The 17312-nt window shown below is 40.7% G+C and overlaps 1 protein-coding gene across 1 annotated transcript; it reads left to right on the forward strand.

Annotated features, from left to right (window-relative positions):
* Positions 1 to 1345: 1345 nt before the first annotated feature.
* rhag (Rh associated glycoprotein) lies at positions 1346 to 17084 on the forward strand. The gene is made up of 10 exons (XM_036984796.1): positions 1346 to 1717; positions 10715 to 10898; positions 11111 to 11261; positions 12015 to 12162; positions 12760 to 12926; positions 13246 to 13383; positions 13700 to 13821; positions 14115 to 14185; positions 14393 to 14466; positions 14795 to 17084. The coding sequence occupies exons 1-10, from the start codon at positions 1528 to 1530 to the stop codon at positions 14864 to 14866; spliced, it is 1317 nt and encodes a 438-aa protein (XP_036840691.1). The 5' UTR covers positions 1346 to 1527; the 3' UTR covers positions 14867 to 17084.
* Positions 17085 to 17312: the final 228 nt, after the last annotated feature.

Genomic DNA, 17312 nt, shown 5'->3' on the forward strand with positions numbered 1-17312 from the left:
TTCCGAAATGCCACATAGACATTTGAATTGTTATGGGGGTCCTCATGAGCACCACTAAAATTAGAACCAAGTCTGTGCTCTAATAAGCCTCCAATTCCTCCTCTCTTGGCTACAACCTATATTACACTATGCACATTCTGTTACCTAAACACTGGTGTTATTGTTCAGAGAATACAAGCTAACTGGTAATGTTGTTTACCTTTACTCTTAAGAAATGTAGGATATCGGAAACAGCTGAATGGTAGCAAGCTAGCATAGTTATAGGTACTGTTATGCTTGAAACAACTTTTGGAACCAATTATCCACTGTTGATAATAGTTACCAGTAGCTAGCTAGTTTTAGCTAGCATTATTGGAGACGGTTAGCTACCCTCTAGCTTCACCAGTAAAACTTCAGAATTACCACTAAACTCTGTATTCATCCTTAAGCATTTCATTGGATGGTGTATACCATGTGTATCCTGTACATTTGACTAATAAAACTTTAAACTTGATCTTTCGATTCCGTCGCAGAAGAGGGAGGAGAGTAGATGGTCCTTCACCTCGTCGTAGCTACGTTAGCTGTGCTGTGCTCCTTAGCTATTAGCGAAGCTACCCTGACCCTGGCTTTTGGTTTGTTTACAAATCTCGGAGTGTGGGCTGTGCTAGAGACCATATAAGCTATGCACACAAAGGAAGGTGGAGATGATTGTCAATATTTATAAAGAGCCACATGTCAGTGTTCGGAGGGTGGAACTAAACAAGCATTTCTGCACTAGGACAGAATTACATTGACATAGTGTCACTGATGGGGTCGTTTAACCTGCTCTGACAACCAGCGCTGTAGCTCTACCACGTTCCACCGCAGATGCGGAAGGCCGACATTAGCGGATATCTCTATCTTAAACTGATGGATTTTGATGGGGATTTTTTTATCATGTTAATTAGATTTGACGCACAGGTGTGTCAATCGAATCTTAAGGATTTTAAAGTGTATATTTGCACAGCACATGATGAAGACTGCTTTTTAATCTTAATTTTTACAGGATTATGCCTCAATTTAATATGACATTACAATTACAAATGAGTTTGAAAAAGCTCATTAGCCATTCATATTATGGCTCTGTCACTGGCCGGTTGTCATTACTGTGTGTTTTGCCAAAGTCTTGTTTTTGCCCCCTCTTTTAAAAATAGTAAACACCTAACAGGGAGGGAACCAATCCCCATAAGCAAAGTCCAGAAGTGGGAGTAACCACCCGGGCCTGCCTGTTATGCCCTGCCATTGGTCCCCATGAAACGTCCACCAATTTAAAACCAGACACCAGTTGCTTTTTCACCGTCACAGCCCCAAAAGATAGATAGGGAGAGAGGGAGTGAGAGTGTGCCAGAGATAGGGACAGACTGAGATAGAGAGAGAGAGAGAGAGAGAGAGAGAGAGAGAGAGAGAGAGAGAGAGAGAGAGCGAGAGAGAGAGAGAGAGAGAGAGAGAGAGAGAGAGAGAGAGAGAGAGAGAGACACACACACACACACAGAATTAGTTCATGCTAGCATGCCTGCTTACTCCACCAACATGAGGCTGAAGTTTCCCATCCTGGCTCTGACTCTGGAGATTATCACCATCATCCTGTTTGCTGTGTTTGTGGTCTACGATGATGGGAAACACGGGGGGCACGGAGCCCACAACAATGCCACACACCATGAGGAGACGACGGAACAGAATCCTCTGACCCTCTACCCCAGTAAGTGACACCTGAAGGCTTCTCAGTGTTAGCCTGTTCCCAGATCAGTTTGTGTTGTCTTCGCATGACAATGACCATAGCAGTTGGCAAGGCAGAAACAGATCTGGGAGCAGGCTACCTCAGTGTGGTGCTACACATAGTCTGTCAGTGTGTCAGTCTGGCTGTGGGAGCCCGGTTGAAGAATAATGGATCTGTTTATATTTGGCTTATTGATAGCAGCCATGGTTGCTATGGATGACAGTCTATGAAGTTAATAATGCAATTGAGTCTCAATGATTTGACCCCTCTTCTCTTTATAATTGTGCAGTAGCTCCTGTGATCAATCAGAGGGAAAGGATGTGGGTTAGCATAGTGTGAGCTTGTTGTGCATAGGGTTGGGCGTAACTGATTACATGTAATCTAATTACAGAAAAAATGTAGTCAGTTACGTTAACAGCAAAAATATTGTTATCAGATTACAGATACTTTTGAAAAACTAGATGATTACTTTTTGGATTACTTTCAGAGAGGAGGTTTAGTAAAAAAAAATACATTATTACACCTTTCTGTTTTCTCAATGACGTTCAATTCAGAATTGAAAAAAGGCACAAGTTTAAGTTTGTTCCACCTGAGTGAGTCTGACCACAAGTCAGAGACCACTATGATAACACACCAAATGTGTTTGAGGAATCCTTTTTGTCTTCTTCTAATGCCTGTTAAGATGAAATGTGTCCAAAAGTAACTGAATGTAATCAGATTGCGTTACTGTGCTTGGGTAATTCAAAAGTTACGTTACTGATTACAAGTTTGGACATGTAACTAGTAACTGTAATGGATTACATTTAGAAAGTACGCTACCCAATCCTGGTTGTGCATGTGTCCATTGCAGCACACTCACGCCTAAAATGATTCTGTATGAAACGGGCCAGATGCTCCAGTTGTCATAGGGGCACCCCTCTCTCTCATACTGGGCAGGTTCCCTGTGGCTACCCACAGATGGATTGTACAAAGGGAAAGCTTAGTGGCAGTTAGTCTAGCAGTCAAGAGTGTTGGGTAATCAAAAGGCTGCTGGTTCAATTCCCAGAGCCAACTAAGTGAAAAGTTGATCAAAGCACTTAACACTAATTGCTCCTGTAAGTCGCTCTGGACATGAGTGTCTGATGAATGCCGTCCACATACTTACAATGTAACTGGAGCAACTTGCATATGCGCTGAAGGGAAATAAATTCTTCATTTATTTTAATGGGAATTTGATTGAGTTAGGGGTAAAAATGTTTGCACATGTGTACATGAATTTGTGTTTGGAGACTATTGTAAATCTTGTGACTTATCAGAGGAAAAGTGACACAGACCCACCCCTACTACTTTACCTATATGACAATGGCCTTTTTTTTGTACATAAATCTTTATACAGCATAAATACTTGAAGACTTACAGTACAGAGGTTTAACCATAAATGGGTGGGGCAGCTGTGACCCAAAGAGATTAGTTCAGTGTTTAGAAATGCTGAAGGGGAAGTTCACCTATTTTTACATGTAGACTTACACTTCACTCTTTTTGTGATTGTAGTTGATCCCCAAAACCATTTGCATTATGAAAATGTGTCTAAAGCATGTTAGAAAACACCTACTCATATTACACCAGAATCCCATTCTGAATCATCTCTGCATTCAATTTCAGAAACACAAATTCCACTGTCCCATAAATCCATATTTGCATATTTTTGTTGTTGTAGACACAATCATTCAAACATGGATTTATGGCACAGTGGACATAAATAATGTTGTGCAGAGACATTCAGAATGGGAGTTGATGTGTTTTCCTAACATGTTTGCATATTGCATTATAGTCAATGATGACTCAGCCAAATCTGACCAATTTTCTCTGTAACAAAACAAAACAAAAAACGGTTTGGAGGAATCAACTACAAGGACAGAAAGAGTGAAAATTAGGCCACGTGTAAAAATGGGTGAACTTCCACTCTTTGTTTACGTTCAGTCATATCCAAAGACATCCTAATATTTTTTATAACTATAGGTTGTTCTAAATGATCAGAGAAACAATATAGGGTCAATTCAAAATAAGTGGGACACTTTTAGAATGTTCTGTCTTCTGTCACCTCTTTTGTCATCTATCCAACATATAAGCCCAACACATTATACATTTCTGCAAACGTCAAGATGTTTCCTAATCATAGTCACAGCAGGCATGACACACCCATTTGTGTGCACTGAGTCAAAACCATATTTTCAGTTTGCATTTGGTAGACTGAGACAGCAGGTTAAATAAACTGGGATACTACACATTGACTCGGTACTGGTATAAAGCCTCGTTATTGTGTTACATTTATTTATTTAGATTGTATTTTTTATTTTTTTTGCTAAAATGTTGTTACTTACTTAAAAAGTAAGTAAGCATTTCATAGTAAGGTTGTTTTCGGCCCATGTGACAAATACAATTTGATTTGAATTGTTGGTCTAATATGTTTGATCGATTTCTGAAGAGGTTACAGAAGACGGAAATGTAAAAACTGCCCCACTTTTTCTGAATTCACTCAAATAACAGTACTAATAACAGTACTAATAACAATACCAATAACAATACCAATAACAGTACTAATAACAGTACTAATAACCGTACTAATAACAGTACAATAACAGTACTAATAACAATACCGATAACAGTACTAATAACAATACCAATAACAGTACTAATAACAATACAACAACAGTACAATAACAGTACTAATAACTGTACAAATAACAGTAATAATAACAGTACAATAACAGTACAATAACAGTAGTAATAACAATACAATAAGAGTACTAATAACAATACTAATAACAGTACAATAACAGTACTAATAACAATACTAATAACAGTACTAATAACAGTACTAATAACAATACTAATAACAGTACTAATAACAATACAATAACAGTACTAATAACAATACTAATAACAATACTGATAACAGTACTAATAACAATACTAATAACAGTACTAATAACAATACTAATAACAGTACTACAAGAAAAAATGAACAGGATATAGTACTACAAGAAGCAGAGCCCTGCCTAACCTAAATACAGGGGGTCCCTAAAGTAAACTGGATCTCTGTCCTCCATTGGAAAAGCCTATAAGACTGTCCCACTTTAGTTACTTCATGCTGTCCTACCACTATGGTTGGTGAAGCAGAACAACAACAAAAACTGACTGAATGACCAAATAGAAACATAATATTGGTAACTTTTTAATGTATTTTGATGCACAAGTACATAGTATGCACATTTACATCACAATTTGGCACAGTGCAAGTTTTTGTGACCTTAACATCAAAACAGAAAAAAAGCTATGTCACTGATCTTACCTTCCTGTTTGAAGCTTGCTCTGCCCCCATCTATGATGTCACTCCAATTAAGTGATGTGATTTCTCAGCAAGGGCTTAGTCAATTCATTTTATTTTATTTAACCAGGCAAGTCAGTTGAGAACAAATTCTTATTTATAATGACGGCCTACCCCAGCCAAACCGTAACGCGGATGACACTGGGCCAATTGTGCGCCGCCCTATGGGACTCCCAATCACGGCAGGTTGTGATACAGCATGGAATTGAACCAGTGTCTGTAGTGACACCTCTAGCACTGATATGCAGTGCCTTACACCACTACGCCACTCAAGAGCCCTAACAATAGTTTTGATTTTCTCTTGTCAGACGAAGAAAGAAAAGCATCAGGATTAAGCTGTCCCAGTTCATATGATGTCCCACTGTATCACTGTAGCCGAAGGCTGCTAGATCGAAACCCCAAGCTGACAGGGTACAAATCTGTCATTCTACCACTGAACAAGACAGTTAACCCACTGTTCCTAGGCCATCATTGTAAATAATAATTTGTTCTTAACTGACTTGCCTAGTTAAATAAAGGTTAAATAAAATATCCAAATTCATCCTACATAAACCACGATAAATACATTTTTATTTCAAGCTAGTAATGACTTAAATAGTAATTGTTTAAGGAATTATACAGTTAGATATGCAATGACTGGCAACGACTTCCTTTCTCTGCACCCCGTGTCCGTCCGTCTATATGGTGCATACCAAAACTCTACAATTACAGGTTCAAAGCAGAGGAAATAAGCAGAGAAATGCAATTTAAAAAAAAAGGAACCTATCTTGTTGCTGGGCTTTATCATCAAGGGACAAAAGCAGTATTGAAAAAATGTAATTGAGAGAAACCAATGGGTTCTGTGGCTCTGTGAAATACTTGTTTTCCTCAGAGAAGTGGGACCTTAAGAATTTATCCAACACAGAGATGTTTCACAGCCGTAAAGCCCTATCATCAAAGTCAGGCGCTATTCGGACGGAATTCAATTTTGTAATTACAGTTAACAACATAAAAAGTGACTTGCAGTGAGATTCAGTTAGATACTAAATTAAACTGGTGCCTTGGAGGTTTGCCCATACAGTTGAAGTCGGAAGTTGACATACACCTTAGCCAAATGCATTTAAACAAAGTTTTTCTCAATTCCTGACATTTAATCCTAGTAAAAATTCCTTGTCTTGGGTCAGTTAGGATCACCACTTTATTTTAAGAATGTGAAATGTCAGAATAATAGTAGAGAGAATGATTTATTTAATCTCATTCCCAGTGGGTCAGAAGTTTACATACACTCAATTAGTATTTGGTAGCATTGCCTTTAAGATGTTTTACTTGGGTCAAACGTTTCGGGTCGCCTTCCACAACCTTCTCACAATAAGTTGGGTGAATTCTGGCCCATTCCTCCTGACAGAGCTGGTATAACTGAGTCAGGTTTGAAGGCCTCCTTGCTCGCATACGCTTTTTCAGTTCTGCCAACACATTTTCTATAGGATTGAGGTCAAGGCTTTGTGATGGCCACTCCAATACCTTGAGTTTTGTTGTCCTTAAGCCATTTTGCCGCAACTTTGGAGTATGCTTGGGGTCATTGTCCATTTGGAAGAACCATTTGCGACCAATCTTTAACTTCCTGACTGAAGTCTTGAGATGTTGCTTCAATATATCCAGATAATTTTCCTACCTCATGATGCCATCTATTTTGTGAAGTGCACCAGTCCCTCCCGCAGCAAAGCACCCCCACAACATGATGCTGCCACCCCCGTGTTTCGCAGTTGGGATGGTGTTCTTCGGCTTGCAAGCTTCTCCATTTTTCCTCCAACATAACGATGGTCATTATGGCCAAACAGTTCAATTTTTTTCATCAGACCAGAGGACATTTCTCCAAAAAGTACAATCTTTGTCCCCATGTGCAGTTGCAAACCGTAGTCTGGCTTTTCTATGGAGGTTTTGGAGCAGTGGCTTCTTCCTTGCTGAGCGGTCTTTCAGGTTATGTCGATATAGGACTCGTTTTACTGCGGATAAAAATACTTTTGTACCTGTTTGCTCCAGCATCTTCACAAGGTCCTTTGCTGTTGTTCTGGGATTGATTTGCACTTTTCGCACCAAAGCACGTTAATCTCTAGGAGACAGAACGCGTCTCCTTCCTAAGCGGTATGGCGGCTGCATGGTCCCAGCATGGTCCCATTATACTTGCGTACTATTATTTGTACAGATGAACGTGGTACCTTCAGGCGTTTGGAAATTGCTCCCAAGGATGAACCAGACTTGTGGAGGTCTAGATTTTTTTTCCGAGGTCTTGGCTGATTTCTTTTGATTTTATCATGATGTCAAGCAAAGAGGCACTGAGTTTGAAGGTAAGTGAGTTATAAGTGTAAGTGAGTTACAGTGAATTATAAGTGAAATAATCTCTCTGTAAACAATTTTTGGAAAAATTACTTGTGTCATGCACAAAGTAAGGTCCTAACCGATTTGCCAAAACTACAGTTTCTTAACAAGAAATTTGTGGAGTGGTTGTAAAACGAGTTTTAATGACTCCAAATTAAGTGTATGTAAACTTCCGACTTCAACTGTATCTGCATGATCCATACTGTCACGGGCGCCCGCCCTAGTGAATGCAGTGGCGTTGGCACTAGGTCCTCATGCCCGGGAGACAGAATGAGCACACTTAGGATTACTGAAATGTTGACGGACGGTTGAGGAACAGCAATTTGAATCCCTTCAATGATGTTTGATGCTGACACGTTTCAGAGCAAGCGTCTTCGGCAGATCGTTGTGCACTGACCTCCAAACATGCCAGGATTCAACATTATTGAAAATGTTGAAGACTAGCAATCCAGAAAATGCTTGAAATCTTGGTTAGAGTGCTAGCACAATACAACTACCATATGGGGGAAGACCTAAAATGTTGGGCAAAGAGGTCATCTACGAGGCTGAGTTCCAAATGGACCTCTCTAGCTCCCACCACATCCTTTTCTTAGAGACGCCAACTGGTATGATGTCGCCAAGGGATCAAGTATTCAGGTGATATAGGACCGTCCAAGGGCTTCCTCAATGGGTCACTACATAGTGCATACCTTACCAATCCAAATAAATTAAACATTAGAGATTTTAGATGACAGTGCTGGTTAAGATGACAATGTGTAGCGGTGGGCCCCAAAAAAAAGATATGCAATATAGACAAGACAAAAGCTAAGACTTGTTTTGCTGTTATGTTCTAAAGTTTGGTGCTCTGTGCTTGCAACGCCAGGAAGTTATCAGGTAAGGCAGTTCTCAGCAGCTTTACACGATACATGTATATTCTAGTTTGTATTATTAGCATTATTAGCATACGGTCCATTCCCTTGCATCCACCCTGAGATGTTTGATTTGCACATTCCCAATAATAAGTACCCACAATCAGTGCCAAAGAACAGAAAATATTGCATGCAATGTATTAACAACAAAAATGCAGATTTGTTCCGTAACAAAAGTCAAGTCAACACACGGGTATTTGTATATCTTACCTTTTATATATATTTTACAAGGCTATTTGTATATCTTACATATTTGACATTGTTCAGACTTCGATATCAGGGAAAAGATTGAATAGATTTGAGTTATTTGTTTGTTCCCGGATGGGTGCGGGTGTTCTGACCAGTGCCAGAAGGGTTATAATGTATCCTATGACGTCTCGGAGGCATTGCGTAAGTAATACTAAACCTGATTACAATCATGGTGTAGTGTGCTGAATATCATCCATTGCAATACAATGCACTACTGGGGAGAAGGAGCCAGTCACATGTAAACACAATAATGAGAGAGAGGAATTCACAGACTTCTAATCGGAGACAATATCTGTTTAGAAGAGCTAACCTTCCTGTTTATTCTGTCTCTATCAAGGTGTGGCAGAAACAGGGAGCCTCCAAACTAACTCAACTCTAAAATTAATTTACAACAGTTACAACAATCCCTCTACAACTGTACAATGCAGCATCAGTTATACTTATAGCAAGGTCTTGTATTTCAAGACCGCAATATAAGATAGAGATGTATATAAGCTCTAGAATGGCATTCTGGTAGACAGTCATACAGTAAATCAAATCACATTTTATTGATCACATACACATGGTTAGCAGATGTTATTGTGAGAGTAGCGAAATGCTTGTACATAGTCACAGACAAAAAGAAGACAATGGACGTATGGGCTAGTCTATGCTGCAACTAAGCCCCCAAACCCCCCACCACACACCCTATATTCCATCACTTCCCCAGCCAGGACTTTCTGAGTAGTGACGGTCTCCCTAGGTCCTGCCGTGACACCACAATGCCAACTGCTCACCACAATGCTAACTGCTCACCACAATGCTAACTGCTCACCACAATGTTAACTTCTCATCACAATGCTAACTGCTCACCACAATGCTAACTTCTCATCACAATGCTAACTGCTCACCACAATGCTAACCAGACCTGGAGAAATGAGGCCTATTGTTTTCCCTTTCTGCCACACCCTCATGTACTTTCCAGATGAGAACCCATCATCCATCACACATGGCTTTTGGGACTAGGAAGTTCCTGTTGTCAGGCATTTCAGGGAAGGGAACCTTTTGTGAGCATTGCGCGAGAGTGGAGCTTGGAGAATTAGGATCATTCCTCTGGCGACAGTGGACATACCATTCTACGCTACAGACACAGGCATGCGCACACACACACACACACACACACACACACACACACACACACACACACACACACACACACACACACACACACACACACACACACACACACACACACCAGATGCACACACACACACACACACACACACACACACCAGATGCACACACACATACACGTCTGGTCAGTCTCTTGGGCTAGTAGCCTGATCCTTATCTGCAGACGATAGGACAGAGCTCACGTCCTACTGTCCACAAACACAGTGAACTAGAGCCCTCATACACCCTCTAAAGTCTCTGTCCTCTTATGTAAAATCAATCTAAGCATACAGTACATAAAGTGCAAGGACAGTGATCCCTACTCAAGACCCCTGTCCTTATAATTCCAGTAACTGAAACTAATAGTGAGGAATGTGTTTAACTGTGGAGTGTCTGCTTCCCCGAGACCCTCTGATAAGTTCAGAAGACTTGATTAAAATCATGTGAAGTCCGTGAATGGAACAGCGTGAGGTTACTGACACGACACGTTGATCGGGAGCCTCAGTTCTCAGTATCCCATTCACAGACAAATTGAATTGGTCTTCCATCCTCTAACAAGTCCGGATTTACAATGACCCCTTGTGGGGATAGGGGTTACTACGATTGCTGCACAGTCCAATGCGGCTGCTCCGTGAGTCATGTATTTGATCAATTGCTGGTCTGTCAACCGATTTGAATGTCTTTACAGTTGCATTTCTTTCTTTTTTTGTCTTGTTGACACCCTTTATTAGTTTCATTCAGTGTCCTTGTTTTCATCCTCTCTGTTTTCATTCAGTGTCCTTGTTTTCATCCTCTCTGTTTTCATTCAGCATTCATTCAATGTGATGAATAAATCAAATAGGACCAGATTGGCCAAAATGGACCTTCAATAAAACCATGTTGTGTTAAGGTTCAAATAGTCAAACTCCCCTGAGCTGACCTCTGACCTGCATTCTCATTGGTCCACAGTGTTCCAGGATGTCCACGTGATGATTTTCATTGGCTTCGGCTTCCTGATGACCTTCCTGAAGAGATATGGCTTCAGCAGCGTGGGCCTCAACCTGCTCCTGGCCGCCTTCGCTCTGCAGTGGGGTCTCCTCGTGCAAGGCCTCTGGCACCTGGACGAAGGAAAGATCAAAGTCTCCATCTTCAAGTAAATACAATAAAACACAGTACGGTCAGAAGGAATGTAGCTAGCAGTAGCAGCATTATGTCCACATGATAGAGGACACCCGAGGAAGTGGTCTGTTTTAGTGTTAATAATGCATCTCTCTCTCTCTGTCTCTCTCGGTCTCTCTCTCTGTCTCCCTCTCTCGCTCTCTCTCCCCACCTCCACCTCCACCTCCTCTTACTCCTCACCAAAAGGATGATCAATGCAGACTTCAGTACAGCCACGGTTCTGATCTCGTTCGGGGCGGTCCTGGGAAAAACCAGCCCAGTCCAGCTCCTCATCATGACCCTCCTTGAAATCACCATCTTCGGCATCAATGAACATCTGGTGGCCGAAGTCCTGAAGGTCAGTGCACTTCACCATAATCTCAGAACCCAGAACCAACCATTATGTTAACAGTCAGTCACAACAGACTAACTTCACCCCCAACAACCACTCATCTAAGCACTCGTGTACATGAAAGACAACACTATGCAAAAAAAAGTATATTTGTTAATACAGTCCAATGAGCAATATTGTGTGCAAACTTGTGAGTAATGGTAAAAAAAGGTGAATCTCCTGTTGATCCATGCATAGCTACCTCTTCTTCTTCTTCTTCCTTGGTATCATGGCGGTCCGTAAACAAACTTTTAAGGTGCATGCCACCCCCTACTGTGCATGACTACTACCCGTTTACCTGGGCCCTTACACACACGACCTCACCCCACGACCCCACCACCTGACCCTTAACCCCAGTGAGATTTCTCTCTAGTGGTGAGAAGTGGCAGCCCAAAACAACTAGACAAGATTCATCCTACCAAACGGGCTCATATAAATATAATCATGCCGTTAATTCATAGGGATGAGTCTACCATTGGAAAAAATACATTTAAGGTCAAGGGGTCAAATTTTATTCTTGAATCTGTCCCATTCCTATTCCCAACCAATCAGTGCACTAGTTTTGCTTGGGAATGGCCAGAGGCGGGATGGATGAGTGACAAGTGATTGAGACAACTAGCAGGCTAAGCAGAAAGTTTGTTTGGGAGGGCTTTTATTTGAATTGTTGTATTTTGTTTTACAACATAATGAAGTAGTTTATGTGGTTTGTCCAACTCACAGGCCAATGATGTTGGGGCCTCTATGATTATCCATGCCTTCGGAGCATACTTCGGTCTAGCAGTGGCCCGCATGCTGTACAGGCCAGCTCTGGGGAACGGTCATGAGAACGACGGCTCTGTCTACCACTCTGACCTCTTCGCCATGATCGGTAGGACCAGCAACTCACATGGCAGTCATCACAGTCAATGCAAAATTCAGTTGATCTTATTACTGTAGTCAGTCACTAACTACTATTAAAAGATAGATTAGCTAAATATTGATCAAATGTCCCCTTATGTATCTTTGGAGCACTAGAAATAGAAATGTTGCAATACGTGCCTAAGGGAATGCCTAGGGAATGCCTGGCCTTTTGTATCAAGCATCTCAGAATAGGAGTGCTGATTTGAAATCAAGTTCTGACTTTTAGATCAAAATTAATGATATTATATGGACTAGGGGACCTGAACCTAGATCAGCACTCCTAAGCTGAGATGCTTGATACATTTAGCCCCTGGTGTCTGTTTGCACGGTATATTTATACTTTTCTCACAACGGCGTTGTATGTGTGTGGCTCAAGTGGAGGCTCCTGCGCATATCATAGTCATATATGCCACCTAGTGGACAAAAACGTTAACTGCTTCAGACTAGCCAGCCAACTTCTGTTTGACATAGTTTTGATACATTTAATGCATTCATTTTGTTTTATATATTTCAGAATCAATTGAAGTAGCAGACAAATAAAAATCTACTTGAATATCTTCTCCAGGTACCGTGTTCCTCTGGATGTTCTGGCCCAGTTTCAACTCTGCCATTGCAGAACCCGGTGCTGATCAACTCATGGCTGTCACCAACACCTACTTCTCGCTGGCTGCCTGTGTGCTCTCCGCCTATGCCGTCTCCAGCCTGGTGGAGCACAAAGGGAAACTGGACATGGTGAGATATCACATGCTTCACTCAAACCACAAAGAGTCAGAAGCAAAGCTGTAGATTGTTTACCTCCTCAATTTATTTGACTTGAAATATTCAAACAAGGCTATTGAGTGTTTGTGTGTTTGTGTGTTTGTGTGTGTGTGTGTGTGTGTGTGTGTGTGTGTGTGTGTGTGTGTGTGTGTGTGTGTGTGTGTGTGTGTGTGTGTGTGTGTGTGTGTGTGTGTGTGTGTGTGTGTGTGTGTGTGCATGTGTGTCTCTGGGAGAGAGACAATAGAATCTCACACAGCACCTACTATACCAAAGCTAATAGATGCTTCCATAGGTCCACATCCAGAATGCCACTCTGGCCGGAGGTGTTGCCGTGGGAACCTGCGCTGACATGAATATCGGGCCTTTCGGTGCCATGATCATCGGCTTCGTGGCTGGCATCGTCTCCACCCTGGGCTTCAAGTTCCTCACTGTGAGTACAAAGGTCACACACGTCTGAACCAATAGGACGACAATCCTGAGATGGACCAGGACACCAAACTGTCTAGAAAATGCCATAGTTAACTAGGGTTGTAATGTGTCTTGTGAGTGGCAATACACCTACATTCTTTTGAATAATGAGCCTAATGAGCAAAAATGGTTCTGGTTGTGGTTGGTGAAACCAGTTTTGCGTGCTGGGAGAAAATTGCATTTTAGTCAAAACAAACACCTACCATCAGATAACTCTATTTTTTTTTTAAATGAGTAGGGAATAATGTAAATGAGAACTGTTTCTCTCTGCATTTCAGCCCATCCTGGCATCCAACCTGTGCATCCAGGACACCTGTGGCGTTCACAATCTGCACGGCATGCCTGGCATCCTTGGGGGTATCGCTGGCATTGTGGCTGTCGCTCTGGGCAAGAAGGATGGGTAAGGCTCATCTAACCACACTCTTCATACTGTACAAGCAGATTAAGAAACAGGAAGGATTTTATAAAGACTTTCGGTAAATTACAATGTGTAGTCATTTTCATGTTCAACAGAAATGGGAAACTCAGCATCTTTGACCAGTGGCCATATTTGTGATGTCTATAGTAATTCACTTTTCAGTGAAGGCATGACCTTGGCCTCAATAATAATAAGTGTCAAAGTAAGGGTATCTTAAAAATAAAAAAAAGTACTGTACCCTTCTCATTTTCTCTTCTCCGCCCTTCTTCCTTCAGGAGCGCTGTCATGCAGGCTGCAGCCCTGGCCTCATCCCTTGGGTTCGCTTTGGTTGGAGGAGCCATGACAGGTGGGTGGACAAAACACAGTCAAATGTTTCGTCATTCAAAAAAATCGACATCACAAAATCAATTTGAACACACTGTCGTGTCGGTTTTCGTGTGGTAATATAAATATTATATTACTACACTCATCATCAAATCGTAGGTCATAACAATTGACTTTATTCCATGAAACGTATTGAGTCATACTGTAATTGACGTATCTCTTTGTACAGGTCTGATAATGAAACTTCCATTCTGGGGACAGCCTCCAGATCAGAACTGCTTTGATGATTCAATCTATTGGGAGGTAAGAACTTGAGAGATAAAACACATCATACTGTTCCATCCTTGAACATCACTAGCTTACAGTTGAATCAAACACCTGAGCTATATAGTACACGGTACATGATGTTTCATGTATTGGTGTGACACTCATATAACATTTGAGATATCCAATACCATAATGGCATATTGTATTGTATTACATGTCACGTGACCACCTAGTGACATGCAAAAAAAAATGTTACATTTGTAAAAAAAAACAAAAAACTATCTTATAACAAATATGATTTGGCGTAGATGAAATTGGGCTAAACTGTAAGATCTGTTACTGACTGAGATGTGACTGTCCTTAGGTTCCTGAAGAGGAAGAGGGCGAGGAGAGCCTGGCTCACGGAGACCATTCCATGAACAAAGCAGAGGCCTAAATCTCCTGCCCTGTGCTGCAAATACATTATCCACAACCCTTGGAGCTATCATGAACCAGACATTAGACCTTGGGTGTATGTTAATATTCTTAGCTGGCTTCCTCTCCTCGTCTCCTCTCCTTCGTTTAAGTGGTGGATCCCTAGCAGGACTTCCTGCATAACCTGTCTAATGTCTTGACCATCAGTGCAGACGGAGAGAAGGAGAGGAAGCCAAGTTATGCCATTGAGATCAACCCAGAATGACCAGTGCTATCAACTTGTCAGTTGTTTTTACCCAGAGCATACATGTATTGATTTGAGATCATATCAAATCATATTTGAAGTGGTTCAAGCTACCTTATTTACGCATCACTAATTCAATCCGAACAGCAAGGAAGCTCATGTTGCACTTTTCTGTGTATCCAAACTACGTCCCCATTGTCCATAGATTTGTATTAAATATTTTAATCTTTAATTGAATAGAATAGGTCGACTGAAAAGCATTTGGGGAAAATGTTATAGCTCATTATAAGTGTAAGAGGTGGGTGTGTTACATACAAAACATGTATTATCAGGTCTCAATGTAATTGAAATAGCATTGTAAGTATTTTTGTTTACAGAAAATCATATCAAACCTTACATGCCTGCCGATTTTTGGATGTGTTAGTCTGAAAATTGATTTCAGCGAAGCAGCATTTTGATATAAATGCCCCTTAATAACTTGCATATAAGCATGAACTGTTCTTTCACACATTCGGAGGAAAGATACTTTCAGGGATTAATTTTTTTTAACTGAATTTGATGACCAATAATGTGCCACTGTTCTGAGCCACTGGAAACAGTATAGAAATAGTAGAAACAGTATATCAAGCTGACATTCAATTATATCACCAATCCTCCTCAAAATGTTAACAGACATTTGTTTTTCCTCATATACATTGTATATTTTTCGCCATCCAACTGACATAACCGATATTGTGTGCTAAGCCTTGTTTCATGAAGAGAATCAACTGCTACTTTGGCCTGCTGCAGAGCAAGTCCATCTCACTGGAGCCCACTACTCCTGCTGGAGAGAATCTGATCCCAGACCAGTGAAGTATAGGCAGTAGCTATCCGCTAGGCACAGATATCATTTCAACATCTAGTTTTGATTGACATATTTTTGAGTGGTCAACTAACGTGAATTTAACGTGAAATCAACAACAACAACAAAAATACATCAATCAATTTAGGTTAACATTGAAATCCCTTTACCTTGAAGACTTTTAGCTAATCCAATCAGTTTTCCACGTTGATTCAACGTCATCACATTACATTTTTTTAGTTGAAATTATGTGGAAACAACGCTGATTCAACCATTTTTGGCCCAGTGGGTAAGGGATAGTATTCATCAAGCGTCTGATATTGGGGTGCTGATCTAGGATCAGTTTTGCCTTTCTAGATCAGCACTTCTAATCTGAGACTCTTGATAAATATGGGACCATGGCTCACAGGGATTGGTGCAGGGCAAGGATTGGTCCTGCATTAAACTACTCTCTGTGTGCTCCCAACACTCTGTGGTTTTCCTTCTTCAGCCCCAGTCACCTCAAAGCTAAAGTAGAGTGTCTTCCATTTTAATTTCTCCCTCTTAAGTTTTTTCAAATACAGAAAGGCTGCATTGAAATCTGACACGTCCAATTAAAAAACGGATAGGCTACATGTCACAATTATAATATGGATACAGAATAAATGGGGCATGACAAAGATAGTCACTGATAATCTTTCTTTATTTCTTTCACTTCTTATTGTAACCTCTTAATGTACAGTGTAGTTAGTTACACAATGGATATAGTTAGTTTCTTTAAATCCCTGCACCTAGGACTAGCAATTGGTACAGTGTGTATCAGAGAAAAAAGTATGTCTTTATATATTTCAAACATTTTGTTGAATAAAGCGAAGGTTATACTTTAGAATGCAGGAGGAAAATAGCCTGCAATAGTTCCTGTACTAGACCATTGTTGCAAGGAAAGATTAAACTGACTACAGATAGATAAATAGCCTAGTATTTCATTTGGCTGATGTAGTAGCCAACGTGTGATATAAACGTAGGCCTGAAGCTTAGTACACCAGCAGTCAAGACTTTGTTGAAATGATTGACATGGCATTAGCTTTTTAGGTTACAGAAAATGAATATGTATGACACTGTTGTTAATGTATAAATACTAATACTGGCACTTATAAATATGATTATATATAATATCAGAGTGACTCTGTGTGTGGTTTTTGCCATGATTCCATTGCATAATCAACATCAACATTATTTTTACAACCAGAAAGTTGTGGCTAGTAGAAGGGGTGATGGAGTGCTGTAACTTTTCCAGGGTCAAGACCCATGCACTAATGAATGTGCATCCTTTGGCCACACAGGATTTGGCAGGATTTGCCAGGGGTTCAAAGGTCAGGTTTATTCTGCACGAGGAGCATTATT

The sequence above is a fragment of the Oncorhynchus mykiss genome, chromosome 8, assembly GCF_013265735.2.
Source record: "Oncorhynchus mykiss isolate Arlee chromosome 8, USDA_OmykA_1.1, whole genome shotgun sequence".
Lineage (NCBI taxonomy): Eukaryota > Metazoa > Chordata > Actinopteri > Salmoniformes > Salmonidae > Oncorhynchus > Oncorhynchus mykiss.